General features: G+C 41.3%; 1 protein-coding gene across 4 annotated transcripts in view; it reads left to right on the top strand.

Moving 5' to 3' along the window:
* The window catches only part of cdk17 (cyclin-dependent kinase 17), a 133,290-nt gene that overhangs the window by 94,652 nt on the left and 25,093 nt on the right, over nucleotides 1-13,545 (top strand). For all 4 annotated transcript variants that reach the window (XM_052033595.1, XM_052033594.1, XM_052033593.1 and 1 more), the window contains 2 exons: nucleotides 4,361-4,486; nucleotides 7,612-7,668. In XM_052033595.1, coding sequence (XP_051889555.1) covers nucleotides 4,361-4,486; nucleotides 7,612-7,668 — 183 coding nt within the window. The remainder of the gene's footprint in view (nucleotides 1-4,360; nucleotides 4,487-7,611; nucleotides 7,669-13,545) is intronic.

Below are 13,545 nucleotides of genomic sequence, written 5' to 3'. Positions count from 1 at the left end.
CTGGAATTCTGTAGCACCCAATTTTTTTATTAAATGATGCCATGTGTGGAAGTTTTGTTCAACATTTTTCCTTGCAAACAATTTTCCTGATTTTCCTCAACATCTACCAATGTTTTCTTTTGAGGTCTCCTCTCAGACTTCTGTTCTCTTTACACCTGCAGTTCCCTAAACTGAGTCTCAGTATCTTATAAATTGGAGTGCCACATGCAGTTTCTTGACTCAGGTTGAATATTCAAATAGACCTTGGCTGATCTGTATTTAAATTCCATTTCCCACTTTTCCTCCAAATCCCTAGGAATGCTTACCAAATAGAAAACCATCAATCTTGGTTTTGAAGATTTAATTTGATTCCCCCGCATCTTTATGCTTTTGAAGGAAGTGGGTACAGAGGATTAAAATTACTTATTACCTTGTATATGAACAAGTGCTCTCCAGTTTAACTTCTGATCTTCAACTTAATCATCAGTGTGGCTGGACAACCCGGAAGAGACATCAGCAAACTTGATTCTTTGCAATTTCCACCATCTACAATAGGATCCCACCCCCAGCCACATCTTGCCCTCCCCTCTCCACTTTCCACAGGGATGACTCTCTGTGTGATTCCCTGGTCCGCTCATCCCTCGCCACCAATTCCCCTCCCTCCCCAGGCACTCTCCCCTGTAACTGCAAAAGGTGTAACACCTACCCCAACACCACCTCCCTCACCACCATCCAGGGCCCTAAACAGCCCTTCCAGGTGAGGCAGTCTTTCACGTGCGAATCCCACGGCCTTGTTTATCACATACGGTGCTCCCGTTGCGGCCTTCTCTACATTGGTGTGGCTGCTTTGGCAAGCACCTTCACTCCGTCTGCATTGCCTGCCTGGATCTCCCGGTGGCCAGCGTTTTCATCCTCCTTCCCACTCCCCCACCAACACATCTATCCTTCACCTCTTCTACTGCCAAGTTAAGGCTAAATGCAAATTAGAGGAACAGCACCTCATATTCCACCTGGGTAGTCTCCAACCCGGTGGAGCGAATGTTGAATTCTCAAACTTCCGGTAACTGCTCCCCCTCTGTCCCTTTTCACACTCTCTCTCCTCCTGATCCACCTGGTCCCCATCACCCTATCTCTTTCCCCTCACCCACACACTCCTCCCAGTGATTTCCCCTCCCCACTACCCTCCCCTTCCTCCTATTAGATCCCATCAACTTCAGCCCTTTGTCACTTCCACCTATCACCTCCCAGCTTCTCCCCCCTTCCTCATCTGCCTATCACCCCCCCCCTCCCCTCACCTGGATCCACCCTATCACCTGCCAGCTCTTGCTCCACCCCTTCCCTCCTGGTTTTCTCCCATCTATCTTTCAGTCCACATGAAGGGTCTCGACGCCAAAGTTGACTGTTCATTTCCCTCCATAGGTGCTGCATGACCTGCTGAGTTCCTGCAGTGCTTTGTATGTTGCTCCAGATTCCAGCATCAGCAGTCACTTGTGTCCCCTTGATACCATTTTTGAAGCCCTAATTAGAATAGTAAAAGGTGCAAAAATAACCATGCAACATCTTCAGCAATCCTGCAGATGGCGCACTGGCTCAATACACCAATCTTAATCAAATGGGTCAGTCCAGTCCAAAATAGATTTCTTCTTGTCTCCAAAAAAATCTGTTACAGCCATCAAAATTATGCCAATGTCTTTTGACATTGCTGACTGATTATCACCAAAGAAAGACCAAAGGGTTGGTGGAAAGATATGGAAGCTGAACATCGAACTGCTGATCTCAGAAAGCATCGAGGACCACAAGGGACCATGCGCTCCTTTGATTCCCCAATGCACAATTGAGAAGCAATCAAGGTGAATATCAAAACGTTCTTTATCCTCGAGGGTTTTCAGAAACAGAGAGTCAGAGTGAATCGTGAAAGTCAAAGAAAGAATGCAGAATCTGCTCCTGTGGTTGATGGAGGTGGCCATTGAGGAGGGGCATCAAGAAGTAAAGCACCAGGAAGCCTTGCTCCTTGCCGCAGACACCTCCAGGATCATTAGCAGATTACGGATGCTCATGCTTCTTCCAAAGTTTTCGGAAAGAGCGCTTAGGGAAGGGAATAGATTAGTAGCATCTTTGCAACTTGATGTTTTAAGGATCTGCAAATTCTTCTATGCCAGGCTGTATGATCTAAGATACAGTCTCCCAGAACTTTTGGAATAATATCAGGAAATGCTGGAAGCACTCAGCAGCATCTGTGAACAGAGAAACAGAGTTAACATTTCACATCAAAGACCCTGCAATATTAACGCTGCTTTTCTTTTCCCTGGATGCTGCTTGACCCACTGAGTGTTTCTAGCATTTTCTGTTTTTATTTTAGATGTCCAGCATCTGTAGTTTTTTCATTCCCAGAAGTTTCTGTCTTCCATCTTGGGGGTTTTAGATAACCTCAGGATGGAGAATCTAGGCCAACCATTGACGCAGGGTGTGCTTGTTCCTTCAAAGTAAGTGAAGCACCTGGAATTGATGGCTGTCAGTTGAGTTCTACTTGGCTCTGGGATTAGATCAGATTAGATCTCCTGGATGTGTCATCAAAGGGCATCATCACCCTGAACTACAAGTGGGGGAGGGGGGCAGGAGTCAGGTCTGTTCTGGATCTGATTCACCCGAACCAGACCTACACCATTCCTGGTAAGAAGATCTCTAACAATCTTATGTTGGATAAGGGGGTACACACTTGCCTAGTCAGTTTGTTCCAGCCTTTGATAGAACATCACACATGTAAATCTCTTGGACTACTTGCTTGTAAATGAATGATAACTGATGACGTGCTGGTGTCTGACTAATAGAAATAACATCCATCTTATGAAAATGTTGACTTGAATGTTCTGTGTTATGTACTTTTCCAAATTTTTAATAAATTTTAGAAAATGTATAATTTATTAAGGTACAGTGGATAACCATGCAAAATTTTGAAATTTTTGCCATAAGAAAAGTAGTTCTCTCGGATGTTGCTTTGAATGTGAAAATGACTTGCAAGAATTAGGGGCTATTCTTGTTCAATTAAAAGATTTCTGGCTGGTGTGATACTCGCGTCTCTAGTGATTAATGCGTCTAAAACAAGGGATAAAGGTTGCAGATTAAGTACAACATTTATGACAGAGCTTGAGAAATATTTTTCTCCAGAGGGTTTGAGGCTGATGATAAGAAAATTAGATCTTTAATTGAATCCAAATAAAACACATTAGCCAGGTGACCCAAAGCTTGGTAAAAAAGTGGGTTTGAAAGATGATTTTGAAAGGTGAGGTTTAGGGAAGATGTACCAGACTCTGGAGCCTGGATGTCCAGTTGTCCCATGCTCACCTACATGGAGTGTAGAGCACAGGAAGCCAAGGTTGGGACAAAAACATTTTGGCTGAATATAGCTGAATGGGTTTATAAAGATACGGAGGAACAGGACTATTAAGATGTTGAGGTAACAGGACAATTGTAGGCCATGCATGATTTGTGAGTGAAGATATTGGTCATCTGGAATGAGTTAACTGACAAATAGGGCTTAATATGCAATAGGATGAAGAGGCAGAGTTTTGAATGAGCTGGATTATGGATGATGAGACTTGCAGGAAGAGCCCTGTAGTAATCAAGCTGGTGGCAGCAAGGGCATGGATGACAATTTTGATAGCAGGTGAGCAAAACGAATGGCTGAAGTGGGATTTGTCAAGCAGGTTTAAATTGTTTGTCTTGGTGGTAGAAGAGGAACCCATCCAGAAAAGGATGGTAAAATTGCAATTCAACTGTAAACTGTAATTTAATATTTATATTTGTGTTACAAAGTAATCCAAGCTATTTGACAAGAAACTTAAGGAAAGGATAACCTTAAAAGTAGGAAATAGTGGTTTAGAGAGGCAGGTCCAGAGCTGAGGGTTTGGGGTTGGAAGTACAGCTTCTGGTGATGGAGTGATTATATTTGCTGATAATCAAGAAGCTAGAATTGTAGGAGAACAGATATCGTGGGAGGATTATAAGGATGGAGAAGAACGCAAATGGATTACTGTCAGCCTGAAATGATAGGTGAGTGAAAGGTAGCGTTAATTGTGAGGAAGCAATGTTTGATGAATGCGGGTAGTGGCCTCACTCATTCTAGAGTTCAGCTGAGAAAGAACAATACTGACAAAAATTGTTAGATAAGCTGTCAAATGACAGGTAATTAAAGAGTCAGGAAAGATGAAGCATTAAAGGCTGTCATCAGCCTAGATGTAAAACCTGATTGAAGACTAAGTGATTTTACCAAGGATGTAGATGATAAAGAGATATGGCTGGATTTTTTGAGGGAGGGGAAACTATTGCCAGGATATTCAGCAAGGTTAATTATTGCATTGATTTTATTTTCTTTATTTTTCAGGATGTCAACAAACGGCTGTCATTACCTGCTGATATTAGATTACCTGATGGATATTTGGAAAAACTGCAGATGAGCAGCCCACCTTTTGACCAGCCAATGAGTAGAAGATCTCGCAGAGCTTCTTTGGTGAATTTCTTTTGCTGCTGTTTGTTTTATATCATTTCAAGTCCAAGAAAGCTAAGATTAGGTTTTCACAACTGTTTCTCTTTAAAGGGCAGTACAGTGATGCAGCTAACAGAGCAGCTGCCTCAGCGCCAGAGACCCAGGTTCAATCCTGACCTCGGGTGCTGTCTGTGTGGATTTTGGATGCTCTTCCTGTGACCGTGTGGGATTCTTCTGGATGCTCTGGTTTCCCCTCACATCCCAAAGACACGTGGGTTGATAGGTTAATTGGTCACTATAAACTGTCCCTAGTGTGTAGGTAAGTGGTAGAATGTAGGGGGAGTTGATGAGAATGTGGGGAGGATAAAAGTAGGATTAGTGTAAATGGGTAGTTGATGGTTGGTGCAGACTCGGTGGATTGAAGGGCCTGTTTCTATGCTTTATCTCTCCATGAGTCTATAAATTATGGGTACATACGAATCTCCTTATGATATGCAAGTTAATTTGTAAAACTGCTCATTCCTTTTAGCTTCTCTGAAAACATCACTATTTAATATTTACAGTATTGCGTAGAACACAAGTCTAAAAATATTCAAATGCACTTTTTCAAAATTTGCAAATAAGAAAGATTGGCACCTAATTTGATGAGTGACAAGCAAATGAACAACCAAAGAAAAAAGGAATAATCTCAATTAAACTTTGACTCCCTTCACTAATCTGAACAGACTCATCTCCACTAGAGAGGTAATCGGTGAAGAAAAATTACACCCTGCATCCCCACTGTAAAGAAGGGAATACAGACAAATTCCCTGCTTCAAATTGTTATCCACTGATCCTCTACAAATATATATGTGTAGAAACATGATTATGTGTTGTGGTGATCTGCAATACTTTTACAAATAGCGTAGAGCTGATATTCATAAGTAATAGGAGCAGGTGTAGACCACCCAGCCCTTCAGACCTGCTGTGCCATTCATAATGAGCATGCTTCATTTTCTACCTCTTTACATCTCCTTACACTTGCCCCATGTCCTTTGATTCTCTTAATTTCTTCTTGATCTGAATCTGAACCTTCACAGTTCTCCAGGGTCGAGAATTCCATCTGCTGTGCTTTTGCCCACTTACTCATTTTATCTATATTCCTTTGAAGCTTCCTTACATTGTCCTCTGTGCTCATAACACCACCTATTTTAATATCACCAGCAAACTTGGAAATGATTCATTTGGTTCCTTAGCCAAGTCATTGTTATAGGTTGTGAATCACTGGGGCCCAAGCATTGATCCCTGCTGCACCCCACTATTCACTGCCTGCCAGCCTGAGAAGAATCTGTTTAGAAGTCTAGTGTCATTGTAGGGGTCAAATGCACCAGATTGTTTCAGATGTGCTTTTAGCTGAGTGTGCACAGTAGTCCATGTAGGGCTTATCATTTTATCTGGCCCATTTTTTAAAAAATAATATAAACAACTATTTTCATAAAAATGCAAGTCAACTAAAAGTACTTAAAACTTCTCAATAAATGAAACCATTAAAGCAAATGCAAATAATTCAGTTACATGTAACTTATTCTTATGTACCAAAAAATTTGACGCTCCAATAAAAAAATCATTTGTCAGTAAATTACTCATGTTTTTCACCTGTGCATGTTGCTGGTTGTGCAAGTATCTCGGTGTGAATTTAGATATACATCCTACATGGCTCCAAGCAGTTATCTGGTTGAGAAGGATACTGTATGACCACTGAATGCTTTGAGAAGCTTTGTTGATGACTATTTAGTCTGATCTCTGCCAGCTTCTCGCTTGATCTTAGCAAAACTGCTTCAGCACCTGGATATTTCACTGCAGTACATCCTTCATTAATTCAAGGTATAAATCTTGACTCTGTAGTGCCAATTATGACATACTTAGAGACCAATTAAATTTTAGATTTTTTGATTGAATAAATGGGATGTTAATTTTTGGTCATAGTTCATTCTTAAGATTGTTCCATTTAGCCTGATTGTATAGTTGTGATAAGCTTGTTGCAAGTACAAGGAAAACTCTTGGGTGATCAAATGTAACAAGTACTTGAGGGACTACTTTCAAGTAATCAAAGCAGGTATCCTGTACTTGAGGAGCAAGCCTCATGAGTGAGGCCACGATCATCTTGTTTGCCATAATTCGTAGCTATCAAGGTTATTAATCGGGAACATTGTGTATCACTGGGTGAATGATCAAACTTTCTTGTATACATTAGGTAGGAAAAAATTAGAATTAATAAATGTGGTTCTTATTTGGCAATTCTTTATATTTCCATGTTTTTAGGAAAACAAACCTTGTGCTTTGTGGGGGAGTATTCTTAGGAAAGAGGCAATTTCAGAAGCAACGTAACAGCAAGAATAGGGTCTGAGATCCTCAAACCTATTTTGTCAGTCAGTGGGATTGCGACTTACCCATGACCTAACTACCTTGAGAGAAATAGGCCTTTGCCTCACATCACTTAACATTTTTGGTTAATCGACCAAGCAATTGATGAAGCATCAATGCTTTGCCAAATTTTATTACGGCATTGAATGAGGCTGTGTAGGTTAATTGTGTCTGTGCCAGCTCTCAGAGCACTCCTACCCCACACTAGTTTTCTCCGTAACCTTTTCTCCCCACATTCCCATCATTGCTCATTCTTCCCCCCCCCCACCAACATAAAAGTTAAATTTACAGCAGCAGTCAAATAACTGCCGACCCACACGTCTTTGAGAGGTGAAAGAAAACTGGAGCACCTGGAGGAAACCTACACAGTCACAATGTGCAAATTCCACACAGATTGAACTTCAGTCGCTGGAGCTGTGAGGCAGCAGCTGCGTCACTGCAGCTCAATTGCCCTTTGCAGACTTCATTATTGAAAGACTTGACTCTAATTTTTAAGAGAAGGAGCTGTAAATTCGAACGCTTTAATAAATATTTAGCCATTTAGGCCAAAGCTGTAAAACACAGCAAGAGCAGTTGTTCATGGTAATTCAGTAAATGTTCTTTTGGCCAGGGCAATAAAATATAATGCAAAAATTGAATTTTCTTTGATTGAATATGGTTGGTAAGAAAATGATCACATTTAGTGTACCCACAGTTGATAACTGTAACAGGATACAAGTTTTAACCATTCTGTATTTATTTTACAGTCTGAGATCGGATTTGGGAAACTAGAAACCTACATTAAGTTGGACAAACTTGGAGAGGTAAGAAATTCTGCTTTTCAGAAGTTTGTGCCTGTAAGAAGAGGTAATTCAACCAAAGAGTAAATTCTTGAAAGTAATAGAAACTTCTGTGCATATTTCATACAGGGAACTGCACTGCACTTACTATTTAACCAAATAGACGGAGAATTTTATCACCTTGTTGCTATCTAAATGCAGTGGTGGTCAAATTCCCATTATAGTAGGCATTGGTAAGACATAGTACAAGATTTGAATAGTAATTTAGTCTGGTATTAAATGAAATACCTTATCTACCTTTACTGGGATGTTAAATCCAAATTGTCATGGTGCTTTGTTGTTGAAAGCAAAACTATAAGATATATATTTCAAGAGCATGTTCATTTCAATTTTACAATGACACTGGAAAATGTTCACCATTAGGTACTGAGCTCCTTTTAATTAGTAAGGTGGATACTGAGAATTGTACCCTATAATAAATTATTATTACTCAGGTTTTTCATCCCATACATTTGCTTTCAATCATGTTTGAATTTTGAGACGTGTTTGGAGCATTTATTGATTTTGACAAATCACTGAAGAACTGAATTAACAGCAGATGGAAATAAAAACAGAGCAGATTTGTGTAGCATCTATGAAGAGAGAAACAAAGTTAACGTTTCAGGGCAATGAATCTTCATCAGATCTGAAAACGTGAGAAAACAATTGTGTTTTACATTGCAGGGTTTGAAATTTGAGCAAGGTTTGAGGGCACAAATAAGAAAGAATGGCCTGGAATTTGCAATGAGAACTATAGCGAGGATTCCAATATTCACCATCATAATGTAGGAAATCTGGCATCAACCTGAAGTCTGCACTGTGTAACCAAATTTGAAAATCCAGAAGATTATGTCGTTAGAGAAACAAAGGACTACAGATGCTGGAATCTAGATGATAAACATTGTGATGCTGGAGGAACTCAGCGGGCCAGGTAGCATCCGTGGAGGAAAGCAGGCTGTCGACGTTTCGGGTCAGGACCCTTCTTCAGGACTGAAGATAGGAAAAGGGGGAAGCCCGATATATATAGGGGGGGAAAGCAGAGCAGTGATAGGTGGACAAAAGAGGGGAGGCAGGGTGGGCACAGGGTGGTGATAGGTAGATGCAGGTAAGAGATAGTGATAGGCAGGTGTGGGGGAGGAGGGGAGAGCAGATACACAGGGAAGGGTCAAAGGGAAGAAGGAAAAATGGGGGGTTAGATAAAAGAGAGAGAGGCTAGGAAAGGGAAGAAAAGAAGAGGCGTGGTTGGGGGGGGAGTGGGGAAGGGGGTGTGGGGATTACTTAAAGTGGGAGAATTCAATGTTCCTGCCGTCAGGCTGCAAGGTTCCCAGACGGAAAGTGAGGTGCTGTTCCTCCAGTTTGCACTTGTAATGCTCCTGGCAGTGGAGGAGGCCAAGGACTGACATATCAGTGACAGTGTGGGAGGGGGAGCTGAAGTGACTGGCAACGGGGAGATGCGGAGCGCAGGTGTTCTGTGAAACGGTCACCTAGTCTGTGTTTGGTCTCACCAATGTCGAGGAGGCCACACTTGGAGCACCAAATGCAGTAGATGATATTAAGGGAGGTGCAGGTGAATCTCTGTCTCACCTGAAAGGACTGTTTGGGTCCCTGAATGGAGGTGGTGTAGGGGCAGGTGTTGCACCTATGGCGGGGACAGTGGAAAGTCCCTGGGGTGAGAGCAGGATGGGTGGAGGGTGGGGGGGGGGGGGGGGGGGGGGGCGGTGGGAGGAGTGAACTCGGGAGTCGCAGAGAGCGCAGCCCCTGTGATGTCATTAGTTCTCTGTTCCCACGTTGCAGTGTTTATTAGTCTTAACTAAGGCAATCAACACATTCAGACTTGTTTAATTTGATTAGTTCAGTACTTTTGGTCACATCATCATTGATGATTATTGCAGAGCCTCAACAAAAGGTACTAATTGCACCAGAAAGAAAGAAAGACTTGCCCTCAGCAGCACAATGTGAATGCCTTTGGTTATTCCAATCCACTTTACTGCCCATTGAGCACTTTCAAACTGAAATCACTGTTATGTAGGGAATGCAGCAGTAAAAAGTATTGCCCAGGACCTTGAGAAAGCTTTACTGCCCTTCAAAATTGTGCTGTGGGATCTATCATTGTGTGTGTGTGTGTGTGTGTGTGTGTGTGTGTGTGTGTGGAGGGGTGGGGGAGCAGATATCAGTTCTCAGTTTGCCACCTACTGCCAGGAAAGAAGTCCAGAGCCAACTGAAGCCCATGGCCAGTCTCGACCCTCCACTGTTAAGAAGAACATCATAGCCAATATTTCCATTGGTTGTTGAATCAATAACAAGAGATAAAATTAGGAACAATAACAAATGGAGTAAGGGATCTGCAGGAAATGAAATGAAACAAGCCTAATTGTAAATGAAATGAAAAGACCTTAGGATAGGCTAAACTAAGGAAGGACCTAAATAGCTGAGAAATTAATAGAGTTATATAATATAATGTGATGGTTAAAATGAATTGAGAATAAATGCCTTTAAAATGATTACTGTATCCACAACAATGCATATACTGAGACATGGCTGCAGAAGAATCAGGATTAGGATTTAAATATTTCAAGCTATGACATCATTTGGAAAAATTGGGAGCTCCTGTAAATTGGAAATTACATAATGATTGTACAAATAAATGAAGCAACCATCACTAAAACTGTAAATGATAATGAAGGATCAATCACTCTTAATGGTAGTAGGCTACTGATGTAATTATGGAAAAGGAAATTAAGAATTGGGAGAGATCCAGCCAGACACGTAAATTGTAAAGGCTTTATGATGTGTAAGGAGGATAAGATTAGCGAAAGATGATGTGGGTCTCTTGCAAACTAAAGGCAAGAGAAATTATATTGCGGCTAAAGGAAATGGCAGAGAAATTAAACAAAAACAAATATTTTGTATGTGTCTACATGGAAGAAGGTGCACAAAAGTGTTCCAGGAATTTGTGTAGAACAACATGTCCAAGATGAATGAGGAGCTGAAAGGAATTAATATTAGTTAAAATAAAAGGTATTGAAAGTTAATTAAATTCCCAGGACCTGCTGACTCACACTGCTAGGTTCAGCAAGAAGTGACAATGGAGATAGTGGATGATTGTGGTATTTCTAAATTCTGTAGATGGTAGAATGGTTTCCACAAATTGGAAAGTAGCAAATGTAAGGAGGATGAGCGAAAATGGGGAACAAAGGGCCGGTTTGAAAACTTTAGAAGGGGAAATGCTGGAATCTATTATTAAGGAAGTGGTAACAGCATACTTAGAAAATGATTATGGGGTTGGGTAGAATCAACGTGGCTTTATGCAAGTGAAATCACGTTTGAGAAATCTGTTCGTCCTTTGAACTTGTAACAAGGACAATTGTAACAAGGACCGTGTGCATTATAATCCAGGTATGCTGGTGCTACAAAGCTGGGAGCCTTTGCAAGTTGTGAAGACGATGCTGTGAGGCTTCAAGGGGATAAAGATGTGCTAAGCGAGAGAGCAAAGAGCTGACAGATGGAATATAATGAGGAAGTGAGGTCACTCTTTTTGGTAGAGAAAAAAATAGAGGATCAGAGGAACCTAATGTGCTTGTACATAAATCACCTGAAAGTTAACATGCAAGTAATAAAGCAATTAGGAAGACAACCAGTATGTTGGCCTTTATTACAAGAGTGTTTGAGTGCAAGTGTGGAGGTATCTTACTAATATGTAGGGCCCCAAGTATCACTAGAGGGAGCGCAACAAAGGTTCACTATATTGGTTCATAGGATGGGAGTGATTGTCTAATAAGGAGGGGTTAAGCAGAAGTTGGGCCTGTACTCTTATGTTTAGAAGATGAGAGGTGTCCTCATTAAAACACAGGGCTAAAAGGATTGAGACAGGGATAATGATTACCTTGTCTGGAGTGCCTTGAACTGTGAGTCACAGTCTCAAAATAAGAGGTCAGCCATTCAGGACTGAGATGTGAAGACATTTCTTCACCCAGAAGATAGTGAATCTTTAGAATTCTCTTCCCCAGAAGAGAATGGAGGATCAGTTGTTAAGTTTGTTCAAGATGGATCAATAGATTTTTGGATATTGAGGGAATCAAGGGAAATATTGGCTGAGAGATTGGGGAACATTATTTATGGGCTTGATGGTGGATGACAATGGCAAACATTTAAGGAACGCACAGATGAACTACAACAATTGTTTGTAAAAAAAAGAGGGATATCTCAACTGTGACTAACCAGGGAAATTAGGGATAATATTATATCCAAGGAGGAGAAATACAAATTGGTCCAAAAAAGTAGCAAACTTGAGGACTCAAAGCAGTTTAGGGCTCGGCGAATGAGAAGGCACTCGTGTGGACAGAAGCCTATATCTGTCTTTTCAAGGAATGTATGGGACGGTCCCTGCTTCTGTCCTATTCAGGCTGCCTCTCTCAGTTCCTTTTCCATTCCATCGATGACTGCTGCTTTCTGCAATTGTGCAGAGGTCAAAGGCGACATTACCATTCCTGCAAGTGTCCGCCCTGCTCTCAATTTCACATGGTCCATAATGACTTTTCCCTTTCTTGATATCTCCACTTCAGGGGATAGGTCAGCAACCAATATCAGTTGTAAGCTCACCGACACTCCCTCCCACCACCCCCAGTCCCCAATCACCAGTATGTCAACAATTATTCTCAACCTGTTTTCAGGTAAGAACTTCATTCCATTCTCCCAGTTTCTCTGCCTGTATTGTGTTTGTTTCAGTGATAAGACTTTCCACACTGGTGCCTTTAAGATGACTAACCTTCTCTATGACCATCATGTTGAAATGGCTCTCAATTGTGTCTCCTTTATTTCTCACACTTCTTCTCTCACCACTCTGCTAACAGGCACGTATAGGGTTCCCTTGTTGCTATCTCCCCCCCCCCCCCCCCCCCCCCAACAAGTTTCCGCATTCAGTGGATCATTGTCCATAATTTCTCCCACCTTGAATGGGTTTCCATCACCAGGTGCATCCTTTCCTCCCTTTTCAGCATGTTGACTCCACAACTCCTTGCTCTATTCTTCCATTTCCACTAATCACTCCCCTTTTCGCAACACTTTTCTTTGCAACTACTGGTGATGCAACACCTACCCTTTCGCCTCTTCCCTTATCATCATCCAGAGACCAGGTGAAGCAGTAATTCACTTGTACTTCTTCCCATTTAGAGTATACTTTCTGCTCAGTGTCCACTTGTTTGTTATTTACAGATCTGCATATTTGCAACATCAGCCCTTCTTGAATTTTTTTTCAGACAAATACATTTATGTGCATGTCCATGTTAAGGAACCAGCCATTGTCTGTATAAAACAGCAATCACTTTCCAGAGCACTTGTGTCAAGTGGCTCTGTGCACTCTGCAATTCTAATAGAGGGTGATCTTTGTTTATTCAAGTGCACTTGTGATCTGAAAATGGATCACTGCTTTTCATTTTCGGTGCACTCAATGGAAGTAGTTTGTTGGCTAATATCTTTCAAGGATATTTAAAGATTTCAATGAATTTATGAATATAAATCAAATGCATAAATGTTTTTAGAACATAGGCATATTTATGAATATTGCAAATGTTATTGTGTACAAAGAAGTGAGACTTAAAGACATCAGCAACTTTGTTTTCTATGGGAAGTTTATACCCCTATCCCTCATGGATAATCAGGACGTAGTACATTACATTTGATGCTTTATGTATGAGAAACTGGACACAGATTGGGTGACTGCTCAACAGAACACCTCTGTTCAGTTCACACAGGCAGCCCTGAGTTTCCTGTCACCTGTCTCCAGCCATTCTCTTTCTGACCTCTCTCTTTTAGGCCCCAAACATTAATCCAATGATGCCAATGTCAGCCAGAGAAACAGCATTT

The sequence above is a fragment of the Pristis pectinata genome, chromosome 19 (assembly GCF_009764475.1).
Source record: "Pristis pectinata isolate sPriPec2 chromosome 19, sPriPec2.1.pri, whole genome shotgun sequence".
In the NCBI taxonomy this organism is placed as follows: Eukaryota; Metazoa; Chordata; class Chondrichthyes; order Rhinopristiformes; family Pristidae; genus Pristis; species Pristis pectinata.
Note: the sequence above shows the minus strand (reverse complement) of the source record. Positions and strands in the feature narration are given on the sequence as shown.